Here is a 27,046-nt window from a genome sequence, read left to right as displayed (position 1 = left end):
TTAATTTACTGTGGGGTTGTGACTCTCCCATCTTTGGATTCTAAATGCAAAACCTTTTAACGAGTCATATAAATGTATATCAAGATAAAATTCAGAATCCATGCCGGAAAACCTGAAAAAAATCCTCCCAGGTATTGAAAATACTGAGGTTTCAATTAATCCCATACTGCTTGTATAATTTTTTCCCCCTTTCATATACTCTTTGTCAGTTTTTCATGGGAGAAAAAAAAGCTTTTCCTGAGAGGATTTTTACTAACTAAATCCAAGTTTCCTTAAATGCCTTATGAAACCCACCACCTATGGCTGCTGGCACTGCATGACAGAAAAAGCTGTTGTAGTTTCAGCGTGGCATGTGGGAACCACAGACTGCCAGGCACTGGTTTTAACACTTCGGGTGTAAGCTTGCATCTCCTCTCTAACTTATGCTCACTCACTTTAAGGGTGCTAAATTTTGTGTTTCAAAATGCATTAGCTCTTTGTCAAAGGGCACTTCATTACTTCTGGCATGCTTAACATTTGGGAAATGTTTGGCAGTGATTGCTCTTGATGCTTCAATTCAGAAGATTTACAGGAAATATTTTAATATGGTTATGAGAAAAGCAAAACTGGAATCAATTATGCCAGAAAGGAGTTCTGAGGTCGTTAAATCCAACTTATGTCAACCAGGCCATGGCATTGAGTGTCCGGGTTTCTCTTGAACAGCTCCAGGGATGGGGACACCAGCACCTCCCTGGGCAGACAGTTCCAATGTCCTATCATTCTTTCTGTGAAGAAATTTCTCCTGTGTCCAACCAAAGCCAGCAGGGTACGAGCCTGCCTGGTGCCACTACTGGCCGTGGTCACTCTCTGGGATGAAAGGAGAATCTTAACCTGCAGCAGAGGAGGTTTAGGTCGGACAGGAGAAGGAATTTCTTCACAGAACGGGTGATCGGACATTGGAATGGGCTGTCCAGGGAGGTGTTTAAGGAAACACCGGACGTGGCCCTCAGTGCCCTAGTGTGGTGGACGCAGTGATGCTCGGTCCAAGGCTGGGCTCGATGAGCTCAGAGATCTTCCCCAAGCTATTTGATTCTGTGACTCGGAGCCGGCACAGGGCGGTGCGAGCCAGAACATGAGGAAAGCGTTAGTTTCGGGGCGACCCCGGCCCCGGCCCGCTCCCCTCAGGGCGCGGGTCCCGCCCGCCCTCAGCGCCCGCCCCGCCCCGCGGCACGTGACCGCCGGGGGGAGGCGGGCGGGGGGCGCGCGCTCTGCACCTGTCAGTCAGCGCGTCACTTCCGCCCGTCGCCGCCGCTGCCGTCGGGGACCCCCCGCTCGCGGCTCGGAGCTCGGAGCGGCTGTGAGGGCACGGACGGCGTCGGCTCCGGCAGCGCGGCGGCCGCGGCACACGGCGCGGGCAGCGGCCGGCGGAGGAGGGCTGCGAGGACAGCGGAGCGGCGAGGAGAGGCCCGCGCCGGCTCCCGGGGGTAGGAAGAGGCGGAGGAACCTGCTGGTGGTGCTGAGGACGGCGGGGAGGGCGAGTCACCCGGCAACGGTGAGGGGCGCGGGGCGCATGCGCGGGGGTCCCCGCTCGGTGTCGCTTCAGGAACCTTCTGGCAGCGGCCCGAGCGGGGCGCGGGAACTGCTCGCGGGAACTGCTCGCGGGAACTGCTCGCGGGAGCTGCTCGCGGGAGCTGCTCGCGGGAACTGCTCCCGGGAACTGCTCGCGGGAGCTGCTCCCGGGAACTGCTCGCGGGAGCTGCTCCCGGGAACTGCTCCCGGGAACTGCTCCCGGGAGCTGCTCCGGCCCGGCGCCCGCCGGAGCTGTCCGGGGCCGGCAGCGTCTCCCGGGCTGTGCCGGGGCACCGCGCAGGCAGCGCGGACACCCGGCTCCTCCGGGAGCTGCGCGCCCAGGCTGCGCCCTCCTCCCGCCGAGCAGCCCTGCCAGCGGCCTTGGCGCGCTGACAGCAGCAGCCCCGCGGCTCCCTGACAGCCAGCTTGGTCCCAAAGTTGGAAGAAGGGCAGTCACTAAATCGCCTGTGGTCACGAAAGCAGCGCTGGCATTAAGAAGGCTGGGTCATCTGAACGCCCCAGCCTGTGACCAAATGTATTTTCCGAAGGGTTTGCTGCTGTGGGTTTCCATTGTTATGGAGTCTCCTCAGGGATTTGCGTGGAAATGTTTCTTGCTATCAAAAAGTAGCTTTAGCATGAGATGTCCCGGTGTTGGGCTGCTCCTTCAATTCCTTCAAGGTTTGGAAAAATACAACAAAACCCCAAAACAAAAAACCTGCCATCACATACTGCAACGCCAGCTTTTAATGTGCAGCTCTTTTATTCTCAACTTCCTTGGTCTGGCTGCATTTTGAGAAATTTTTACAAAATTTCTTACTGCTGCCAGGCTCAAGATGGGGAAAAGAGGTAACAGATGAAGAAAGAAAATACCACGTAATAACTCTTGCATGTTAAAAAGGAAAAAAAAAAAGAAAGTGAATACTTAAAAAACTACACAGTTGTTTATTTTTTCATGGACATGTGTTCCTGAATGTCCTCAGGGATGGAATTGTTAGTTTGTGAATTTAGAACAAATTGTTAAACTGGATTAGCATTCGGGTTTGAAGTTTTCCTGTCTTCCATGCAGTTTAATCTGCAGCATAAAAAGAAAAGAAAGCTGATTTGTTGGTTTATATTATAAGCAGTTTAACTATTTCATTTGTTTTCTTTTTTTTTTTACTGCTCATTACTAGTCAATTGCTTTATGTGTTCTTTGTTGCGTAGACTTGAAGATGTTTAGAATCTGTTTTAATGTTCTTTGTCTGTATTTTATACATTGTTTGGCTCCATAGGGATTCTTTCCTTGTCTCAACTATGTAACAATAAGGAATTAAATACCTCAGTGTTTTGAAAGCATCAGACTGGAAATTTACAGTATTGTTTTAGAAAAATCAATCAAGTAGAGTGTCCCATGGTTACATTTAAGGAAGCCGGCTCGGAGGGGCTCCTGGTAGCTTTTATTGTGTGCAGATTTTGACATGAACAACATGTCAAAACATCTGAGTTTGGCAAATGATAGTTTTTATCTGCTCTATGTTAGTTTGGGCACTTCATTTTTGTGTTGCTTGGAACACTGGAGGATCTTCTCACACTCATTAGAAGACTTAATGTAACATTTGTCATGTGTGGCTCATACCCTGAGAACCTGTGCAAGCAGTGAAGCATTTTTGCTTTCTAATGTACATAATGGCATATTTGCAAAAGCAGGCGAGGCTGAAGAAATATTCTGTGTGTTTGGAACAGACATCAGAAAGTTTTGAGTCCCTTCTTGCTGTGTGGGAAGGCTTTATGGGGTAGAGTTTTTTCCTTTTCTGATACTCAGCCTTTAGATTACTTGTCAAATGTTACAGCTGAGCAGTGATGCCCTTTCCAGAGCTCACTGGAAATGAGAAAAACCTGCCAAGTCTGAGGTGGTTTTTTTAGTTTGGATTTTTTATTTTTTTTTTGTGTGGTGGTTCCCTTTTTTTCCCATCCCCCACAAAAGAAGCTGTAGCTACATGGAAGAGGAAGTGATGTTGGTAAGAGAATGCTTCAAGTTTTCTTCTAATTCCGTGCATAGCACCAGGTTAATCTGACTGCCATATTAGTACACAAAAATCCAGTGGCCATTTAGGTGGGAGTGAATTAACTACGTGCAGAGCAGGTCATCATTTGCATCTGAAGGATGAAGGATGGCAAACTTTTTAAAACTTTTTTCCTTGCATTGCAGGCCTAGTTGTATATATATTGGTCATTTCAGACGTGAGGACTGTTATTTAAGAACTGAAAAATAACACTTTATCCAAAACATATGAGGAGGAGATACAGAAGTGAAGGAATATTAAATCTTCTTTGAAGGGCTATGGAAGAGGGAGGCTGTTACTTGTCATGCAGTTTGTAAAGTGATGCCTCTATCAGTTTTTCAGCAGAGGAGCTCTATGTCTCTTGTCAAAATTGGATTTAGGCAGAGAATACAAGAATTTTCCATTGCTCCCTGGAAAGTTAGTATAATTGAGCAATTCAGTCATGATGACTATTACTTTCTGTAAGGTGAGAGATTTTACCTGCAAAAAGTTTGACAATGACTAGCTGTCTCAAGGTTTGGTAAATTCAAATTTATCTTCACAGTTTGTATTGGCTTGATAGCCAGCTCTTCAGATTTGTAGAAGTTCAGTCAGTTCAAGTGAATTCTGTGGATTATTGCACCCTAAAACATAGTATATTTGTTACTGCATCTTCTACCAGGCTTTTTTTTTCTGTAGAGCTAATTTGTTTTGAAGTCTTAAAAACATAGTTTAGAAGGTCAAAACCTGTTATGTTTGCAACATATGGGTGGAGTCGTTTGCTACAAGAAATGGGTGATATTTTGCAGACCCATATTCTGATAAGTGAAAATAGTTCTTTTGTGATACTAATAGTTCTACTCTTGTGGTCTTTCCCCTGTGAATGTATGAAATCCTTTATATTTGTCTTAAAAAAAAAAGAAAAATATGCCATATGAGCTTAAGATACAGATAGGGCTATATGTTTGTGCTCGAACAGCTTGTAACAAAGACTGTAGTTGCAGAGGCTTTTTTCTATAGTGGGGTTTAAATGGTTTTTATTTTCTTCACTGTTTGGACATTTCTAAGGACATTTGGGTGGGGCATCTGCTGGATCTGAGCCCTGTATCTGGTGGGAACCCTGCACTGATTGTCCAGGTTCCAGTGCTGCTGGCAGCTCTCCTCATGTGTCTCTTCTGTTCAGTGTTCCCTGCAGTGTGTTAGGATTAAAATTTGTGCTCAGCTGTGTAGGATAATAATACATGGACAAAACTGAAAAGGTGAGAGCTGGAATCTTATGAATGTCGTTCTTTCTTCCTTTATATCCTTTTTAAAGTCTGTATGTTTGAAAGGTTTTCTCCCCTTTCTGTTGAACTTTACATTTAATGAAATCTTTTGTTGTCTTGGCACTCTAGAAATATAATCAGGTTAGTTAATTTTAGTTTGCAATGTTACTCTTAACCTTATGATTTCAGGTGATTTCTTCAAATTTAGTCATAATCAAATTTTGATGGGAGACCTCAGTACCAGACTTTTTTTTTTTTTTTTCCTCCCTTTCCCCATCTCTTGAAATTCAGAGAATCATTGCTGCGGCATTGAACTCTTCATTGAATTGTCTTGTCTTTCTCCTGCAGTGGGGGTGCTGAGTCTGTCCTTTATTTTGGTGGCACGTGCTCAAGGTTCTGACAGAGGCAGTGTTTCAATAGCAAAGGGGCTGTGAACCATTTTGTGATCTGCTGAGTTGCAGTGTGTATTTCTGGTTACCTGTTTGGGAGGGGAGGAACAAACTGATGATAAATGTATGTAATAGGATAACTTATGTATAATGAATTAAATGCATTATATATTTATAGTTTGCTTTTTTGGTGTCTCTGAGATAGCTTGACTTCTGTTCCAAAGTCTGTTTTAGCAGCAATGACAATTGTTGAACTGCTTTGGTTTTATAACGTGAAGCTTGCAAGTTGCATAGTTTTGCTGATAATTTCTTCCTGTCTGTTACTTTACTGGACTTTTATAATGCCATTGCACCAAAGTTCTGCATTATCTGATGCAGGGGCAGTGAGATGTGTGTGGTTGGTGGAGTAGAGCTTTGCATTGGGGGGTGGCGAGTAGGATGAATATAATTAGCTGTTACACAAGATACAAAAGCCTTTTTATTTATTAACTACTGTTGTTAAGAGTGTGATGGGATCTGTGTGAGCAGGAAGTTTCTTTAGAATTCTGCACATGTGCACTGGCAGCAGCATATGAGAGCAAATCTGGCAGTGTGTGGTGGTGGGTGTGAGGCCCTGAGCAAACATCTACTTTTTCTGGTATAGCTGATGGTTTTATTTTCTTGCTACTGTAGCTGGAGGACTATAAGTAGCTGTAATGCTGTTAAAAAGCCTTTGGATTTTATCTAGTCAGTGAATAGAAAACATTATTTTTGCTTATCGAAACCAGCTAACATTTTGATGATCTCTCAGCTTTGTTCTTTAAAAGTGTAGAATTTTTTTTAGGCTTAAATCAGTCACTGTAGTGGAGGTTTTTCTAATAGATAGGCTCTGTCTTTTGTGAAGGTCTGTGAACGATGGGCTTTTTCACGGACAGTGTGATCAGGTTCTGTCAGCTGAAACTGTAGACTAAACTTTAATGACAGGAAAAGAAATACTAATCAATATTATGGCTTCATGGCTTGTAAATAAAAAAAGCCAACAAAAAATTCCATTAGTTTTAGTTATATCTCTTCCAGAGGAGTTTTCATGAGGTGTTTTGTTTCTTTTTTGCATGGAAACAACATAAAGGCTTAATTTAAATTTTTCTAATTTGTAAATTAGAGGGCTTGCTGCCACATTCCCAGGGAACAAAAATTGCATTAGAATTGCATTCCACTAACTCTTATGTTGTATTTTTTGTGTTTCTACGTGCTGTGTCAGTAAAACCAGTATTTTGTCAGTTGAGTGGTTTTTGAGACTATCTTAGAAATGCTGGTGGCAAACGATGGAGAATTTCTGCTTAGTAGCAATGAGGTTTAGTGTGTGTGTGAATGCACATGTGAAGGCATACACAGGCAAACAGTTCATTAATTAGAGCTGGTGTTCATGCTTCTGCTGACTCCTTTTGTGATTGTGTGCAAAACTGCAGTGAGCTGCTTTTCTTCTGGTTCCTACTTAACCAGAAAGCAAACAGGGCACTGAAGAGTTGGGAACCATCATGAGAAACGAAGGGAGCAGGAAAGTCACATCTGCTTGAGAAGATACTTATTGTAACATGGATTCCTTCAACACTGCAAGTTAAATTTTGTAGTTATACCTAATTTAAAGCATGCCTTAATGGGGATGGGGATTGTGTTCTTAATAAGACCAGCTTATTAAATTTAAAATAATAACTGAGCCCAATTGTCTGATTTGCCAGTCTAGACTTGTGACTAAAATACCTAAAATACCTCTTGATAGCTGATTTCACTCAGTCAAAAAGAGGAAATCTTGCTTTAAGAGTGTATTTTAAGACTATTTAATAGTCTATTTTAATCTTGCTGGTTTAAAAACTTTTATTTTAAATAATTATTGTTTTGACTACTAAAATGTATTAATGAGTACTTAAATGTGATTATTCTTTTTACGTGGAGGATGTTCTGTGTCTGTTAAAGCACTCACACATCTCTGCATGTCTTTTACTGTACTCTTGAGACAAATTTGTCCTTTTCTGTGTCCTGGCTTTGTGGTAGAGTTCTGTTTGTGGGGTTTATTTCAGTTTGTCTTTTGTATAAATTTACTCCAAGCCACATCCCCTTCCCAGCCTGGCCATCTTTTCAGTTTTGTCTGGATTATTTCAAACAAGCAAAATACTCTGTTTTCACTTGTTAGCTGAACAAAAGCTGAAAATCGGATGAGGAAAAGCTCTTTTGCCCAAAACCAGTTCATCCATTGGGAATGCTCACAGTAATTTGAGTATACAAATGGCATAAAAATCAGTCAGTTTTAATTGTTACAGTTCTGACATAACGTTACAAAACATTGATTTCCTTTTAGCTCAACAAAACTTAAGAATAAGGTCACGAGTGCTGGTTGCTGTTTTTTGGAGACAGAAATCGATGTAGCTCAGCAGCTGCCGAGTGGCTCTGGGTGAGCTGGGGCACGGAGGTTTCCCAGGGAAGGTTCTTGCTCCTGCCCTCGCCTGGCAGCTGCCTCTGGGTGATGTCATGAGGAGAGTTCCTGTGATTCCAGCTCAGAATCTGGGTCCTAAGTTTTGGCCATCATTTAGAAATTATTCTTAGAAAATCTGTTTAAAATTGGATCACTTTGAATTTAGCCAAAAAATCAATTCTTTATTTGGATTTAAGAGTATGTTTGCTGTAGGCATCCAGGGGGGACATCACAGGTTTTGTCTAGCTGGAAGTCATACAAGTAAACATAATACATTATTTTTTTATTCAAATATAGAAGAAGAAATCAAACATTTTGGGATGCTAATGTTTTTTGTGGCATTTTATTTTTAAACAATTTTTGCAGACAAAGAGCATTGATCTCTTTGTACTGCAGGATGTGTATGTGATCTGTTAGGACCCAGTTTGCAGGAATGTGATGGTTCACAGGGTCACAGCACTGCAGGCTGAAAAAGCCAAAAAAGTTGAGGTGTGTGTTTCCTGGGAAGCTGGGACAGGCCATTTTGTTGATATTTTTCCCTACTAAAAATCTTAGTTAGTTTTTACTTTTATGTATTTAAAAAAACATATTCACTGGTGATATTTGCTAATGCCACAAAATAATATATTAAAAACAAAAGAGCAAAACAGCAGTCAGTGTTAGCTTTGGGTTTGTTTCAGAGACAATATGAATTTCTTGCTACATAAAATGAGCAAATAAAATAATTGCTTAAATAGTTGAGACTTGTGGCAGACATTCTACATGCAGAATTAATGTTTTCATTCCTATGGCACAGTTTCAGCTTGCAGCCTTTCTTTGTTTATTTTTACTTGTTGCTTCATTCCTTTGTTTTATGAAAAGGTGGTGGAACCCTGAGGACTTTAATTTAAAATGATGCCCATATATTATTTGTACTTCAGTCATGAGTGTAAAAGCTGAATTAAATGTAAGTCTAAATTTTCATGTGTATCCCTCAAATATTAACAGTTAGCCATGTATTCTGTGGGTTTTTTTGTGGCATTTCATGTGTGGGTGTGAATACTTCTCAAGTTGCCAGGATAAGTGAATGCTATTATGATGGCAAAATGAAGCTTATGGTGCTGTTTTCCCAGCAGACTCTATGAAGAACTTGCCTTAATAAAAAAAAAGCAAAGCAAAAATTTTTAAATAATGCCAGAGAGCACTGAAATCCACAATACAAAACAAAACTCTGTGTTTTACCCTCATTTAAGATGTTGGGCTCAACATGTTGCAAAGGACATAGTAAGTTTTCTTCAGTCTCTTGTACAATTGTGGTGTAATATGTGGTTATAATAAGGTGTATTTTTACTTTCCTGCATTGTTTTGTAGAGCATGATTTTAGCTTAAGGATGTTTTTAAATGTTTGTAGTAACAAGGAGGGAAGTAGATTGAAAAAAATGCAACCAGAATGTTTATAATTAAACTCAAGCTAGGTAGTTTTCTTCTGTGGGTTTTTTTTTTAGTTGCTATTTTTTCTTTTTTGTCTTTTTCTTGATAGAACTTGTGAAGCATTTTGGTAATGAAATTATGAGGAGAAGTGTGTGCTCAAAAAGGATCAGGATAATGGGGGCAAAAGTAGAAAGAGTTGACTGAGTGTTTTAACTCCTGTTTCCTGAGTTGTTTGACTGGGGCAAAAAAAAAAAAAAGTATTAAAAAAACTCCACAGCATTGCTTAGAATTTGTACAAGACTCTGGAAATAATCCTGAAGGTTACATGTCCTGTCCTAGATCCCATGTGTGTCTGCAGTGACGTGCTGCACTTCCTGAGTCAAGGGAGGACAAGTGGGAAAGCTTCTGATACATATAAAAAGTGAAGATAAAATGTTTAATTATTAACAGTTTTTTACGATGTTGGAAATAGCAGGAAATAAAGCTTGCTGAAAGTTGAATAACTTTCAGAATTTCTAGCTCTTTCTAGATTTGCTAAATGTCAGATTAGTTGTATCACAACCTGTGAAGATAACAAAGCCTGAACTAAAAGGGAAAAGATTGAAATGCTCTGAAAATAAATTGTTGTGTATAATGATATATTGAAATGTGTGTAAAAGTGTGTGTGTGTCCGAGAGGGTGAAAATGAGGCTTTCATTTATTTTTCTAGGTGATAATAAGCCATATAAAACATCCTTCAAAGTATAAACCTGGGTTGTAAATCCAGTTTTGCTCTAACAATGAGACAACCAGGCTGTTTCAGCTTCATTTTTATGTTGCCAAGCCAGTTAAAATAGAAGTCTGTATTTTTTTTTCTTTTTTTCATGCCTCTTGAATGAAATTAATATTCAGGCAGCCTGTTCATCTGCTGCACCTGGCAAAAGTGGCTGAGCTTTCATGTCAGTGAACTAAGCACAAAGGTGCCTCTGCTGAGAAAGCTGGGCTGCAAGATTGTTCATTTAGTGTGGAATTATAAAGAAGTGGTTACTATAATTTGGTCTTTTATTAGGTGATGTTTGTTTTGAAGGTTTGTTTCTTGGTTTTAGCAAGTCAGCCTGAAGCATTGTGGCAGATCCATCAAAGGTTTTCTCCCATCTGCCCTTAACCCCACTGCTGGCCAATGTGAGATTTTTCTGGTTCATTGTGGACAAGCTGACTTTGGTACAGCTTGAGAAAATACTGTGCAACTTCATATTTTAAAATTTGCTATATTGGGATTGATTGAAATCTACTTACGTGCAAAGACTATGTTGACTTTCATTTAAAATACCAGAACAGTAAGAAAAACAGCTGTACACGGCCTCCATAAATTGTAGGGGGGGAGTCATGAATTGCAACTGCTTCATCGTTGGAATCTAGTAGGAGGATCTTTTAGTAACCAAGAATTTGCAATAACAGATTTGAATGTGATAGGGTAAAAAAACCAAAAAAAACCCCATTGACTAGAATATTACCCTTCATTTTCTGTTGTCAGCTCACCTGGATCTTAGACCAGGATTCACTTGTGTGAGATTTAACAGATTTACAACCTGTGTGTAATACAAGGCAATAGGCAGTTAAACACTTTTAAGGCTGAAATATTTTTTCCTCTAGGTCTCAATGCAAGAAAATGCTGAGGAGGTGGAAGCAGTCTTATGTAGAGCTTATGGCCAACTCCCTTAGCACATGGAGGCAGTTTTGGGAGGGTTGGGAGCAGGAAAACTGCTTTATCAAACTACTGAGAGTATTCTGGCCCCTGTTGTGATAGGCTAATGAATGGTCTGGCATTTTGGTACTGAAACCAGAGGGCTTGGTCGTCAGTAATTTGCAAGTGAAGATAAAGTTTATTTGTCATGATGTGGAACAGAAGCTGGTGTGGGAGAGCAAAGGAAGGTACTTGTCTCCAGGCTGTCATATCAATCTCCAGTTATGAAACAAAAGGTTTCAGTGAATTTTTTGAAGCTGTGGAAAGCCTCTTTATGATCTAGTTTTGGTGATGAATGTTGTGGTTATGTGTATGTCACAAGCTTGTTTTGCTCAGTCACAGTTGCTTGAGTTTATTTAAAACCGGTACCTTGGACTGATTCTGGGTATTACATTGGCTCCACTGTGCCATGAAGCTGCAATTTAAACTTCTAATACCACAGAAAATCATAAAGGCAATTTACTGTGGTTTGTAGCTATTTTGAGAGCTAAGAACATGAAAAATGTCCAGATAATCTGGATTCTAAATAAAAGGTGGCAAAAACGTGGGTGGTTCTATGGAATCTGACATGGGGGAAGTTGCTTCCTGTATCCAGACCTGATGATCACTTGGACTTTGAACTGGCAGTTAGGATATGTAGTCAACTTCCTGGAAAATATGATCAGTACCATCAAAAACTGATTGATGGTAAACGTTCCTTAGTTAGGATTTTGGTTTGGGTCTTGCTGTTTAAAGATGTTGTATTAGACCAGTGCCTGAAAGCCTTCTAAAAATTTCATAGCCATTAAATATTTTAGTATGGTAGGTACTTTAAAACACTCTGTGTAACCTACTTAGCCCTCCTTGATTCTTTGGAAGAGGATTGAATGAGTCTGCAAATTATTTCATAATTGTTAAGACTTAGATGTCCCATGCTAACTTTAACTTCAGATTTGGTTAACTCATAAGTGAAAAGAAGGATTTGCTGTTTGGGGGGGCTCTCTCATAAGCTGTGCTAATGTGGTCTGTATGCTTTCTTGTTCAGAACAAGAAACTGATGATTTGACAAGAATTCCTCTAACCTGATGTTTGGATTCCTGACTGAGTTTAAAACTGTTGAAAACTTTATGATCTAATAATATTTTCCTTATTTTCAGATTAACTGCTGAAGTACTGATCGAGTTCTGCTATTCTTCAATGAGGAACTACAGGCTGATCTTTTGCCATAATCTTAAACAACCATAAATGACAAAAGAATGCTTGGTCAGTGAGGGCAGCTGGCGCAGAAAGCGTTTTTCAAACTCGGCTGTTTAAGTACTCTGAGGTGGGTTTCTTAACTTCTTTTGCTGGGGGGAAAAAAAAAGCAAGTGTGAATTTCAGAATGTCTAATCTATTAGAATTTACCTCTTGGTAAACAGAGAACTTTAGTTTGGTTGCAGTGCTTTGACTAACAGCATATACTTCGTGTTCTGTGTGCCAGCTTCTGTCAAAGTGACTGCTTGCATTTAAGCAAGTATGTTTTCTTTTTATTATTTAATTTGAAAGGCCAGTTTTTTCTTTGCTAGAAGAAATATTTTGGTTTTGACAGGATTACAGCCTGACTTACACTGCTCTTTGTTATCTATCTAGATCCTTTATCAAGCAAAGACTTGCAAGTGAAGCTTGAGCTTCTGCATGATAGAATGGTATCACTGAACATCTAGAAACTAGCTTTGGGGGTTTTCTGTTCAGTAAAAATTTTAATTTGATGCAGGCATTGAAAGCTTTATTATGTACACCAGAAAATGCCAAGTATATTTTAAAATTATTACAGTGCAGTTGAATATCACAAAATACTTAATCATTTCATATAATTGAAACTTGGGCTTTTGGTTTGGTGTCATCCACTAGTTTCATTTCCTGTTGAGAGGCTTTTGTATTGAGTTCTGAAAGCCTGGCAACTAAATACTGTCAGAAAAAGTACTGAGGAATCTACCAAAATACTTTGGAATTTAATTAGAATTGTGGTAACTAGAATTTTCTGCATTTTTCTTGCTGCTATATGTGTTCTTCTCAGTCCTCTGTTGAGGCTTGGACAGAACACATCCGGGATAGTAATTTATTGAGTTAACTGTGTTTGGAGTCATTACAGAACTGTCCATTAAAGCAGTGAACGGATGGAGACAGACTAGAGAGTATTTGCATTAGGAAATTAAAACACTTTGCATCACAGATTAATGCTTTCAAAAACATACATTGAAGTAGGTCTTTTGCTTTTAATTTTTCCTATTGACAGAAAAGACAGCTTTGATTTTTGGCTGCAAAAAGATATGAGGAAGAGCTCCTCCCCTTCCTTGAGTAACTGCAACTCTGTTCTTGCTAACAAAATATTTGGAATTCCACTTGATGAGCTGCAGCAAGAAGGGCAACCAGACAATGAGGTTCCATTCATAGTCCGCCATGTCGTGGACTATATTGAGGAACATGGTATGTATCACCTTGCTGTATTTAAAATAATATATTTCACTGTTATTCTTATAGAATAGATTGTGGGGTTTGAAGAGTACTTGTTTTCTGAAGTTAATTATTCAGATGAATGCAATTTGGTTGATTTGGGCTACTTCCTTTCTTTGCTCCTTCTGTTATGTGTATCACTGTTTTCTAGCCAACAGTAATGTAGTCAGCTCTGCAGGGCACCTCATAGGAAATGCTGTGGTTTAGGTACTGCTAACATTTCCCTTGTTATTTTATTGTTACTGGGCACAAAATGTGTGTGTTGGGAAGAGAACTGCTGGAAGTCGTGCAAAACTGTTACCCAGAAAATGTTTCAGTCAGTATGGGAATTGTGCATAGCTGATTATCAGTATTTTTTCTGATATATTTGTCCATACCAGAGCTAAAAGTTTATTTCTGCAATTTTTTTTTCTGACTCAGGGGGTCTGGAACAAGAAGGACTTTTCCAAGTCAATGGGAATGCTGAGACAGTGGAGTGGCTCCGGCAACGATATGATAATGGAGAAGATGTGGACCTGGTTAAAGAAGCGGATGTACCCTCAGCTATTAGCCTTCTTAGATTTTTTCTTCAAGAACTTCCAGAGCCAGTTATTCCAGGCAGTTTGCACATACATTTGATGCAACTTTCTCAAGGTAATAACTCTTTTTGATTCAGTGTTTTTATTTTATGATTTTAAGAGTAAAACCCAGTATTGAATTGAGATTTTTAGTGCCACTAAGGTGTCTTTGGTGCTCTGTGTAATAATAGTGATAGTACTGCTGTGCACTTTGGTTGCAATGTTACCTGTCAGGATTGGAAATGGGACTGAAGTATATTCACTTGGTGTGACTGCAGAATTCCCTTCTATGACTGTAAAATCTAGTGTAAAAGTTGTTTTTTTCCTCCCATCTTTGAATAGATCACTGTGGATATGTTTACGTATGGATTGTTTCTAGCATGCAAGTCCCCATTTAGTTCCCTTTTGTTAAATATATAGAGAAACTTCACTTAAACTTGCAGCTTATTGTCTTTACTGTCTTTTTTAAAGTTATCTGTAACAAGGAAATCAAACCACAGAAACACTTAAACAGTGTTTTCAGATGCTAAAATGAGACTTCTGATTTTCTCTAATTGGGTTTTGCCTGTCTGATAGACATATCTCAGTTTTCAGAATTACATCATCAGCTGCATTTGAGGCAGAGGAATTGCTTAAAGACCCGCAGAAGGTGGTAGTAATTGTTGACCCACGTGTTAGTGCTGGTTTTCTCCCTCTTCAGCAGTTCTTCCGTATCATTAGGTCAGGCTTAGTCCTCAGGATACCTTCATTACACAGCAAGGTGTGGCCTGTGTGCCTCGTTAGGAACTCGTTGCAGGCTGGTGGTTCCTCAAAGAGAGGTGATTTGGCTAATTGAGGTGTGAATGTGGCCGTCCCAGTTCACATGGCCAGTGCACGTGGCCTGTGTCCCACAAGTGTGTGTCCCTGCTTTAGTGCCAGAGGACTTCAGTGAGGGGTAAGAATGTTCTGCCTTTGGGTCTCTGTGTGTTTAGAACTTAAGTTTCAGGATGGATTGGTTAGACAAAACATGGAGATGTGTATGTTCAGAGTGGTCTGATTATCACCTTGCTGTGCTCCCTTTCTTATAAAAATCTACATTGTTAAGTACTTTTTAAATCCTTCTTTCTTTATGTTCTGTTTCCAAACTGCATTTCTAGACTGTCAATTAAATGGTCATTTTAATGTGTTATGTGTTTAGACAACAATTTTCTGTGCTTGGTTGCCTGTATGTAGCTGCTGTAGGTGTTGACTGTGTCTGAGCAAATGAAATCCTGCAGATCCTGCTTGGTGCTCTTGTACATGCTCAACAGGGAATTTACTCACTCTTTGCTTTGACATTAAGGACTAGGATGTCTCTGCTCTCTCATCTAGAGAGGCGGAGATGGTTCATCATCTTCAAATGTGCTTTTCCCTCTCTAACTGATCTTAGAAGAGTTTTCAAGTGTCTGAGAAAGAAAGGGAGGCCTCTTTGTATCAATTTTTCTCCCATTTTGCTTTCCTGACATTTCCTGTATATGAAATTTCTCAGTTGGATACAAACAGCTGTAAATTCTTTGAACCTTGCTGCCTGTAAGGCTGATGAGGTAACAAATAAGATTTATGGGGACATATTTTGATAACGAGTATAGTTAAATGGGGTGAGAATGAGGAGATTTTATGGTGACCCTTTCTCAGATCTGAAATTGAATCAGCAAACTTCAAGCTAAGCACCTGTGAAGATGATTACATTGAGGTAGCTTGGATATATCAGTTAAGTATTATAAAAGCAGGTAGAGTGGTGAGAATGGGATGCTTGTAAAGGAAAAGATGTCAAAGCAGCTTGTCTGCCAGAAGAATTTAAGTAGATGGTAGTTAACTCACTATCTGAAGCTGTTACCCTCTCTAGAGCTCTTCTGTGAAGCAACTGTTATGTAACAACGGTGAAACAAAATCATACAGAGTTTGCCCTCTGAAATCAGGAATTTGAGTGGGCTTTCATTGGGGAAAGCATGCAGAAGAGAATGTGGTGGATAATATAGAGCACATGCAAGTCAGTTTCCACATTTTAGCTTGTGGTTTGATCAAATCAGTTGACTTTTCAGAAGTAATTGTCAGGCAGAAAGCTGATCACTATCAAGTATGAAAAGATACCTTCTTTGTGACTAAAATATTTTTATTACTTTTTCAGATTATAATAATGAAGATGAATTTGGAAGAAAGTTGAGGTTCCTCTTGCAGCAGCTTCCACCTGTTAATTACAGTTTGTTAAAGTTTCTGTGTAAATTCTTAGCTAATGTAGCATCGCATCATGAAGAAATTTGGTCAGCAAGTTCTTTAGCTGCAGTCTTTGGCCCGGATGTTTTTCAGTAAGTTAATCATAAAAGTTAATTCACTGTTTCTGTGGGTATTTGAGTGTCTCTCTGTAGTTTAAAGTCATTCTTGGTCCCTGAGCACAAAGTAACAAAGTGCACAATATGTTTCAGCCGAGTATTTTCTGTTCCCACCCACTCTCTGGCTCCAGTTTGGTTTTACAATTTTTGCTATGATTTAAACAGCAGTTTGTCTCCGAGCTGTGGCATGAGAAACCACTGTTTTGATTGTTGCATTACTGTATTTATTCTGAAGTTCAAATATTTTAGTGATAGTATATAAGGCTACTATTTGTAGCAAGAAAACAGTTCTGGGAGAAGGCTGGTAAAGTACTAGCTTATACTGTTGTATAAGCTCTCTTTATACAACAGGAAAATATTTGACTTTTAAATATTCCTCATGAAAAGTTAATTGACTAAATAGTTGCTAATACATTTTAAAATATAAAATAGTATAAAGCTTTATAAGGCAGTAGTGTGAAGGCACACTTAAAGTTCTGTGTGTTCAGAATGGGTAGGGGATAATGGTATGAAGTGTAGCACTTAGTCATAGACTACATTCAGAGGTGTTCTTTGGGGAAATGTTGCATTTAGATTTTTAAACTAAAACAGTGTTGAAATCTTTAGCATTTACACAGATGTGGAGGATCTGAAAGAACAGGAAATAGTCAGCAGAATAATGGCGGGACTTCTGGAGAACTACTATGAGTTTTTTGAAAATGAAGAGGAAGATTTTTCATCTACTAATGATTTAAGCTCAATAACTGAGCAGGTAAGACTATTTTGAATGCCTATATGTTACCACTTACCTGTCTGTTATACACATTAATGTTTATGAAAGATTTATTGAAGTACAGTTTCTTTAGTATGACTTAGAAGTTTCTTGCAAACTGACAAAACCTGGCATTTTCTTAATGCTTGCTTTTGTAGTGAGTGCAGCTATGCTATGTAGAAAAATACATAGGAACTAAACCAACAGTGATATCTTGCCCAACACGCACACTATTATAAACAGCTTTCTAATTACCAATTTAGGAATGAAGAACTGTTGGTTCTGTTGTTGGTCTTGGTCAAGAGTATTTCTAGGTGTGTCTTACAGGAACATGCAGGGTCTCGCACTCCACCTGATGATGTTATCAGTGGTGCTTTCCTGTGCCAGAGTTTTTGAATGCTGTTTCTGATTCTAAGACTTGAAAATGATGTATTTTCTGTAAAGAGGAAAAAGGGGAAAAATGATCAGTTGCTAAGGTAGGTAAGAAAGGGTGCTGAATTTTACAGCCTATCTCACAAACCCCTCCTCTAGCAAGACAGGTAAGGCAAGTACTGGGGCAGTTGGATACTTCCTCTTCCCTGCAGTAGGTGTTGGTCTGGTGTGCCAGGCTGGGCAGCAGGTTCTGGAGTGAGCAGTGTCTGCTCTGAGAGCTCCTTTTGCTCTGCAAAGCTCCAAGCAGGAATCTGGCACTGAGAGCTACCACAGCCCTGCTGCATGCAGGGAGCTGCTGAGCAACGCTGGGCTGTGACTCCTGCAGCTGGAGGCTGGCATTGAGTTGGGATTACTGCTCTGTAAACCAGAGTTGCTCTGTGCTCTCATTCTTTGAAATTACTGCCTTGTTACATGTCACAGCAAAAGAGTTTCCTAAGTACAAAATCTGTTTGGTGTGTGGTTTTGTTTGTTTTTTCCCTTAGTTGGAGGGCTGGTGGGGTGTCCCTTTAGTTTCATGGTGTCTCCACCAGATGTCAACAGTGTACTTCTGTCAGGCCAGTGCAGTGGGGACAGAAGGGCTGCTGTCCCTGCAGGGCACAGCTCTGCTGGCAGCTACTCCAGTGTGTGGGTGGGCTTGCCTTTGCTTCACTGGCACATCCTCTTGCAATTACAGAGAAAAATTAGGGATAAATACATTTCTTGCCTGCAATGTGGTGCCATATAACAAGTTACACCCCTTTTAAAAACTAACAAATATCTTCTCTCTGTCTTCTGTGTAATCTTAAACTTCTGAAGTTTCAATTTTTCTTAATTTAGTGGTTTTTTACACTGGTGACAGATACTATAAAGTATATTTTCTTGAGGCTGCTTAAATTTTTGGGTTTGCAAGACTGGGAGATCAGTAATCAGTCAGAGGCAGCCTGGAAGTGAAACAATCACTTTTATATCTTTACCTTTTCATGTTTTAGACTATAGTTGCTTTTTAAAAAATGAAGTTTACTGCCTTGAGTTACCACTTGGCTATATTGTTTTGCTTTTTAAATTGGCTCTATTTTGCTGCTTCAGTAACAACATCTGTGTTTGGAAACAAAGAAACAAAAATAGACAAGAGTACAGAAACTTTGTAAGTGTTTATTCCGAGCTTTGAAGCTTGGGTTCATAGACTTCAGTATTGCCTTCCCTAGGAGGGTTTGAAAATGCTTCTGGTACATTAATAAGGCTACTTGGGGAATAGAGGAGAATTATCAGTTTGACATAGAAGAAGAAAGGTTGTGTAGTTCATTATTCAGTGTGGTTGGGATGTTATTGTTTCTTCATTCTGCTTGTGTTCATTTATAGCATCAGAGGTGCTTCATGCTTTTCAGTTTTTTCCAGTTTTCAAGAGGAGCTTTTTAATGGTGTAGAATTTACAGTTTTACATAAAAAACAAGTCTAGTGTGCCTGTTTTTTCCTAAAATTGAAAAGTATTCTCCTTCTTCTCCTTCTTCATGTTACTTTCATACCTTTTATGCTCTTTTAATTCTCTGGACCTCTTGAAAGGAACTTTTCAATCCCTTAACTTTGATTAAATGTTTTTTAGATCAATGATCTCTTGGAAGAAGAGGAAGATGTAAAGCTTGAGCAGTCAGAAGAACTTCCAGAAGACAGCTCAGAGAAACCTGTTGAAAGGCCAGCTGTGGTGCATCTAGATATGACAGGGAGTCTCTCAGATTCCAGGAATGTTACAGCATCAACAAGGTAACTTGGTTCTGCCTTGGAGTTTGGATTTAAAGTTAGGATTGTAATTTATTCTGTCAGAGAGAGAAACTGCCAGACTTTTGAGATAAGTGTTGGTGTCTACAAACTGAAGCTTTAGAAGTAGGTGCAGTTCTTATAATAGTAAAATGTGGGTTAAAATAACTGTTTCCAAATTCAGCAGAGGAATGCCTGAAGGATCAGATCAGATTAAGTATGGGGATTTATGCAGGGAAAGTTAAAAAGAGCATATTTTAGTGAAACTGTAAAGTGGTATTTAAACAGTAAATGCTACAGTAGAAATAAGAAGAATCTGCATACTGGTAGATCCAAATCTGTTCTGTAGCATCCTTCCAATGGGAAATCCTGGGGCTGTTTCTTGTCACATGGTGCTGGAGAGCTATGGGCAGGTTTGGAAATTGCAAAATGCGATACAGGCAGGAATGATGGAGGGTGACCCAGCTTTAAGAGCAGCTCTCATAAAAGAGTGTGTAAACATAGCATCATACTTAAATTTGAGAGCTTATTGGTGCTTGCTTAATACACAGATTTATATTTTACTTGTTTGTAGTATGCAAGGTTTTATTGTTAAGTTTGCTTTACTTGTACTTAGAGTTTACATTCTACAGATGGTGAATTTTACCTCTTCCCCTCTGCAGCATGTGTTTGGTATAGGCATTGCATGTAAGAACTTGTAGGGATGAGTGAGGAGGAATCTATAATAAAAATGTGACTAAAAGCAGATGAAATGCAGGGGAAAATCACAAATATAGTAATACAGTAACAAGTAAGTTACTGCTTAAGAATGGGTAGTTTAAAGAATGTGGCTTTTTGGTTGGAATCTGTTCAGCTGCTGGCTGCATGCTTCATTCTGCTTCATGGCAAGAAGCTGTAAAATACCAAATAATGATAGAATCATGATTCTGTTTTGTAATTGAAATTATATTTTAATAGTTAATTATCTTTGTCAGTAATAAAGCTTCTTATTTTTAGTTTGAATTAAATTTAAAAAAGTTGCAGTATAATTATTCACAGGTATTAGGTTGCTTCTGGAATGTGTAAACACAGCAGTAGTGACAAACTCAACATGTTTGAGAGTTTAAATTGGATAGCCTGAAGAGACAAACATTTTGACTTGATGTTTAAGGTTAATTAAAAATGAATAGGCATTAATTATGGTTGGCATTTTAAATAATTTGTGGGGAAGGATAAGGAGGAATCCTTTAGAAGAAGGAGAATTTTGACTGTGAAACCAGAACAACTGCAGGAAACAGTCAAAAAGAAATAAAGTGAATGAGAAAGTACTCTTTATTAAACTTGTAACAACTATAAATACTGTAAATATTTTCTCAAACCTGATGCATTTAATGTATGCATTTAATGGCCTTTTTTTGGTCTTAGTTTCTCGGTGTAAAAAAAAAAAAGTTAAGAAAGTAAGCGTTAATGCAGGTTTATTTGAATTATTTCTTTGTCCTGATGTAGAGCCTGTGGCAGCTTATACGGGAAGGAGGAGGAGAAGTAAATCTTAAACATCATTCTTGTAGTTCTTTAAGCTGGGGTTTTGTTTTTTGCTGTTGTCAGATTTTAGGAACCAAATATCCATGTATTTTGGTCTCTCTGTTAAATGTACTAAAATAGATTGTTTATCTTGATTTGTACAATGGGGCATCTGACCTTCCTCCTTGTTATTTGGACTATAACTTGCTTCTAATTTTGTTCACTGTCTTTTTTCTCTATTCATTCTGTTTGTTCTTGCTGAAACCTATGACCTTCCTGCACTGCATGGTGTTAATTTGACTTTGAGTTAGAGATCTTGTGAGAATGTGGATAATCATTAATGCACGTTGGTTTAGTGACTGCTTGAAAATGGTATTTCTAATAAACCTGTGGAGTGATCTTTGAGCCCATTACTCAGCAGGGAGCATTTGTAGCTCACAGGCTGGTGTTGAGCATGTAAAGGAAACTTGTTCTCCTTTACCAGAAGCCTTTTCCCTACGGCTCTTTCCCTTCTGCTGTCCTGACTTTTGGAGTAAAGAATTACTGACTCAGCATTGCAGCTGAATTTTAAGACATGCTGTTGAAATAAGTACATTAGAATCTTTCTCTGTCATTATTCCAAATTTTTCATCCCTGAGCCTTGCCAAGCAGTATTTGCTTTAATTGGGCAGTTCATCTCAAATATTGTGAGTCAGAAGCCTAATATAAAATCTCTTTGGTTTTGGAGTTTTCAAAATTATTTGTGTAAATATATGAGATATGACAGGCAGTAAGTTGTAGAAACAGTTTGCTTTATTTCCACTAAACGCAATAGACAGACAAGGGCAACATCCTCACTGCTTCTGTGATATTTTTGTTAACCCTTTTTTTATTTAATCAGCTCTGATCAGAGAGAAGTGATAACATTAACACCTGCCAAGGCAGGCAAAACCCATGGTATAGCTGGATGAATAGAAGTGCTGCCTAAATTGCTAGAGAATCCATTATTATTTTAATGTAGTGCTGTTTTTAGCATCCAAGTACTTCTTCCTTCCATCCTGGAAAATCCGTAAACAACACGTTAGGAGAGCTTTCAAGTGTTGATTGGGCAGCTTATTGTCAGGAGTGACCTCATGTTGCAGTCGATTTCTATTTAGACTGCAGGGTTTAGTGCAGCACTCCAGAGGTGCCGCTCGCAGGCAGCCCCCGGAGCACAGCCAGCAGCATGCACAGCCAGCAGCCCACAGCACGCTTTGCTGCCTTCCAGATGAAGCATTTTTACATGAAGTGTTCTTTTGGGATAGCAAAAATAATCAGAATGGCCTGCAAAGTTCTGCTGCACAGGTAAATATATGAAAAGAAAATGTCATTTTAGTATGCTCACAAGTAAGGCTTTAACTTTTAAAATTATGTGAGATTAAATGTGGTTTGGAGATACAAAAGGAAATGATACCACAGCTGATTATTTTAATGATAAATAAGAATCTGTGTACAGTCAGGAAATTACCTAGGAAAACTTGGACATGTTTTATCTCCAGTTAATGTATTTTTCTACTCAAGATAGGTTTTTACTGGGACCTTTTCTGATTAGGGAGCCAGTGCTGGAGGGATTCTCAGGAGGGAGTTAGCATTATAAAACAAAGATGTTTACCTTTCTGTGTCTTGCTGTGTCATGCTGCGTTAGGGCTCTGTCTGGCATTGTAAATTACAGCTTTTAAAAAGTATCCTTGAACTGTGGTAGGTGAGCTTAGAAGTTGTAATGGCTTTTCACTTAAGATTGTCACATTTGTTTCAGAAAGTGCTTAATTGCTACAGTGATTTGTTGAAGATGTAAGATAGTCTTTATGTAGTAAGAGGATTCTTTAGGATTTGTGATACTGCTGCTTTATACACAGCTTTTGCTGTGTACCTCTAATGCTCCCAAAGGTATTGAGTGAAAGCACTGGAGAGCCATCCTGTGCTGGGGGCTGAAGGTTACACACTAGGATGGAAAATTTTGTTCTGAATCATGTCTGGAATCATCTGGATTCTTTGGAGATGAGTTTGATTCTCCCTATTCTTGACACATTTCCTCATTGTCTCAAGTGGTAGAATAAAAGGATTTCAAGTCATCACAGTTTCCTATAAATAGTGTTTGTACTTGTGCCCTTGACTTTTTCTTGCTCTCTTTTGCAATTAGGGTGTTGCAGTGTTCTGTGCTCTAATTGCCTCATTTTTTTCTACCAATTTGTCCAAGGAGTGACTGTTTTAATAGGAATTCAATTTCAGTCTACACCATTATGTATTTGTACCTTTAGAATACAAGCATACTTTTTATAATGCAACTTTTGTAGAACTTACTGAGATGGATACTTAAAACTACATTTTTCATATTTAGAAATATTACTGGGGTTTTTTCCCCAACATTGTGCTTCTTTTCTCTTTCTTTGTTCATTAAGCTAAACATGTAGCTTCATACTTTCATTTTTTATTTCAAGTTCTGGTAATATAAAGTATATTTATCAGAAAATTGACTTAGTACAGGTTGAATGTGGACTGAACTATGCTGAACTTCTAGAAATATAGAAATATAAATGAAATGTAAATATTCTAAGCTGTAAACTACCTCCTGCCAATTTTTTGTTTGTAAGAAAAATACAAAATGTCAGCGTGTTCCCCTCAGTTATTTGATCTGCAGCTTTGAAATCAGTGGCTACAAGATCTGTCTTCTATGTCAGGTGTTTGAATTTCCTGGAGCTATGTCTGCTTTGAAATAGTGGTTAACTGCTGCCTGTTCTGTCAATGCATCTGGAATAGATCAGCTTTGTCTTTTCACCAGGCAAACACACACACAAATCATAAGATGAACTTGATTTGTCAGCCAGTTTCCATTTTAAACAAGGGAAGAAACGAAATTAAAAGCATCTATAAGCACCTGTATATTCACTTTGTGTCATATGGGCTTTAAATGCTATGCAGTCTGCTCTTGGCCCAATACAAGGCAAACTGGTATAGTTATTTTAAAATAAATACTTTAGCCACTTTCTTTATCACCTTTTGTTTAATTGAAAGCCTTTATTGCTTGTTTCATCTGCTTGGAGGAAGGAAAAATAGAAAGTCTGCTTGAGGTGACTTCTCTTTGGTGGTGGAACTACTAATAAACCTTTTAAGTTCTAACCAAGGTATTCTTTGCTGTGTTGAAACTATTCTTGGGTAAACAGAGAGACTGCATTTTTTAGTGTAAGCAAGGCTCATAGCAGTCAAAACTGATAGGACACCTCAGAGGTAATAACTTGTTCAGTTCTCCAGGGGAGTGGCAAGATCCCTTGTATTTCAGGGTTTACCATATGCATTCATGAAAGTAATATTTTAAATCAACTTTGGCAAAAGTGCTGTTGCATGGTGAAGAGTAGAAAAAAAAATAATCTTCAACTTTTTGAGCTTAGTTATCTGTAATAGAAAGAAAAAGCCCTTTTTTACCTCCCTTCCTGCCTCCAACTTAAGCTGAAATGTATGTAATTTTTTCTGAGTGAGGTGTGTGTATTGCAATTCAGGGATGTTTCTCATATTTTATTCTTTATTGTTACTTTAAGTTTTTAATATTCGTTTTATAATAAAATTTTAATCATATTAATGCAAAATTGTAGAGGGACCACACTCACATGAATTAATTGACTTGTGTTAGTTATGTTGATTTCCACCCTCCCACCCTTCCTCAAGGAGTTTAACATTCTAGGCTGAAGTGGCTTTGCCTGGTGACTTCCAGATACTTTACAAAAGTCAGGCTCCTGTCCCAAAATCTGCCTTCTACTTGAGATGTTGTAGCTGTGCTCAGAGAGTGTTATAGATGTGTTGAGCGTTGCAGAACAAAATTATACAACAGTGGGAAGAACCTGTGGAGGAAAGCAGAGTAATCTGGAATTTGCTTTAGGCAGCAAGGTTAAAATCTGCATTCTTAAGCAAGGTGTCAGGAAATGTTTGACTACAAAATGATTAGTATTTTCCATGGGAAAAACCATACATCTGGGAGCTTGGAGCTTCATAACATAACAAATATTGGCTCTTGAGAGACAGAAATCTCTCAACATTTTTGCTACTTCTACAACTTTCTGCCTTGTGATGGCGCTCCTTGAGATTTTATAATTTAAATAATAAAGGACGGCAAATCAGGGTGTTCCTTTCATGCTTATTCTACTTCTGTTAGCTGCATCACATTTAATATTTAAGTATTTTAGGTTGCTTTCTGCTGACTTCAAGACTTCTATTTAGTGTGATAAGTTTTTGCATTATATTAACTGTTTTTTCTTTATTGCAGTGCTCATATCTCTCCCATAAGTATCTTGCCAGCCTCTGCAGAGTAAGTATAATGAAAATATAAAATGTTTGAATTGTGCTCTTACTAGAACATGCATAGAAGTTATATATCCTTTGAAAAAAATGCAGTAGGTTGGATTGCAGTTATGAAGGAACATATTTTAGTCTGAAGGATTTCACTGGTGGCATTTAACACTAATGCAGGAAGTACCAAATGTCTGTCAGTGTTGTTGACTGCAGGAGCATGAGAGCAGAGCGTGCTTGCATCCAGAGAATAAAACTTTGGTTTTACACTTAGATTCATCATAAGTTTTTCTACTTAATCTTACAAAATATTAAGTTAAAGATATATGAGATAAAAGAATATTCTTTCATAAAAGAACCTGAAAAGCATTCATATTGTAATTTTAGCACCAATTATGCTGGGTACAGTTCACTGGAATTCTTTGTACATATGTGGAGGAAAAAATAAAGGCACAATTTCAGAGTTAAAATGGGATTAAATAGCTTAAGATTTTTACAGGTGGATTTTTAGAAGCCTCTTCAGTGTTGGGGATGAGCTGCCTGAGAGGCTCTCAGCAGAGTAGTCTGTTTTTAAAGAATACTGTTCTTATCATGATGATATTTTGGATATATCCTGTGCCCTTCATCCTGTTATTTGTTGGCTTTAGCCTTTTAAGATGACAGCCCTATTCAGGAGAGTGCAGCCACATGTGGGTGAAGTGGAACCTGCCCCAGGGTTGATTCTGACCCGTTACAGACGCAGGATTTTACTGTCACATTAATATATAAGGCTTTTATAAGTTTTTGTGTATAGTTGTTAAAAAATAGGCTAATTGTAATGTGTTGATTACTCTTAAAATCCTGTTGATAAACTTCATAATACATTATGTAAATTTTGTGCATTCAAAAATACTAAGTGTAGTAACTTCCAGTGCCTTTTTGGAAAAGCTAGTTTCTTTTGCCTTGAAGTACTGCCATCAAAGATTGTCATGTAAAGTTTATCTCTGCCTTTCTGTCTGCTTGATCAATGCAAAAGTAGGGATCTCAATAGACTTTTCCATCTTTTTTTAGCATTTTAGAAAGAACAATCAGAGCAGCTGTGGAACAGCATCTATTCGACCTGCAGAGCAGCTTAGATAACGATCTGAAACACAGACAGCAACAACAACTGGGCTGTAACAGTGAAACAAAAAATCCCAGTGGGGATGAGGAAGGATCTAACAACCAGTAAGTTTTTGTTGTGTCTGTTATGAATTCTGTAGGATTGTGTATCTTAACTACTCCATAAAAAACTACCCAAATCCCCCACCTTGACCCAAAAGTTACAACTTTGGCTGTTGACTTCAGTTTTATCGATTTTAAAACAAATCGACTTCCGTCAGGTGCCAATAATCAATAGCTCTTGAAGCAAATATTTTCAATTGATCTTGTAGCTAAAAATGCTGTGTAGTATCTGCTTTATTGCTGAGTTCTGTGCAAATTGCACAGGAACTTAAATTTACTCAAGTGCTTTCATTCCTATCTCACCAATGTGACTCATAACAATATTTTAACATATGAAAGCTATTGTAGATTCTGTTTCATAACCCTGTCTTTCCATGTCAACAAAGCTACTTTACTGCTCTGGCTGCCAGTGTCAATGAAACAGCCAAAAATGGATAGAATGACCACTGTGGGTCTATTTGCATTCAGTTCCAACCTTATTTGATCAGATTTTATTTGTCTTGTAAATCAGGACAGATTCTGAGTATAGTGATTGCCATGGCAGCATTTTGAAGCTGGTACATTTTAGTGCTTCATTAAAAATAAGTAGTCATGATTAATACCCCGACTTCAAAAATGTGTTGATAAGATTTTGGTACCTAAATTTCTTTATTGCTCAGAGCTGGAATACATGAACAGAGCCTGAAATACATGAAGTGTTCAGCAACTCAGATGCTCTTTCTAAATTGTTCAATCTTTAGTGGTTTTAGAAGACAGAAATAAAGTTTGCAGTGGATCATAAAAGTAATAATCATTGCTGGTAATGATCAATTAAATCTGAGTTTTAGTGCTAAAGATTCAATGTCTTTGAAGTAATTTGTAAGTGGGTAATTGCCTCACAGCCCTGCAGCAGCTGAATTCCTTCAGTCCCAGTGTAAGTGCTGTAAAGGTTGGCTGATCTCAGAGGGGGAG

General features: G+C 38.7%; 1 protein-coding gene across 6 annotated transcripts in view; it reads left to right on the top strand.

Annotated features, from left to right (window-relative positions):
• The first annotated feature begins 1,288 nt into the window (after nt 1–1,288).
• The window catches only part of FAM13B (family with sequence similarity 13 member B), a 44,408-nt gene continuing 18,650 nt past the window's right edge, over nt 1,289–27,046 (top strand). For 2 of the 6 annotated variants that reach the window (XM_021552267.4, XM_021552265.4), the window contains exons 1-9: nt 1,289–1,531; nt 11,942–12,108; nt 13,060–13,250; nt 13,698–13,910; nt 15,981–16,158; nt 16,789–16,933; nt 18,945–19,102; nt 24,870–24,911; nt 25,943–26,098. In XM_021552267.4, coding sequence (XP_021407942.2) covers nt 13,094–13,250; nt 13,698–13,910; nt 15,981–16,158; nt 16,789–16,933; nt 18,945–19,102; nt 24,870–24,911; nt 25,943–26,098 — 1,049 coding nt within the window. In that variant the 5' untranslated portion in view covers nt 1,289–1,531; nt 11,942–12,108; nt 13,060–13,093. Of the gene's footprint in view, nt 1,532–1,569; nt 4,829–11,941; nt 12,109–13,059; nt 13,251–13,697; nt 13,911–15,980; nt 16,159–16,788; nt 16,934–18,944; nt 19,103–24,869; nt 24,912–25,942; nt 26,099–27,046 lie in introns of those variants that run through there. The other 4 variants (XM_085591296.1, XM_085591298.1, XM_021552266.4 and 1 more) reach the window with 4 other exon arrangements.

This window comes from Lonchura striata, chromosome 13, assembly GCF_050655825.1.
Source record: "Lonchura striata isolate lonStrDom1 chromosome 13, ASM5065582v1, whole genome shotgun sequence".
In the NCBI taxonomy this organism is placed as follows: Eukaryota; Metazoa; Chordata; class Aves; order Passeriformes; family Estrildidae; genus Lonchura; species Lonchura striata.
Note: the sequence above shows the minus strand (reverse complement) of the source record. Positions and strands in the feature narration are given on the sequence as shown.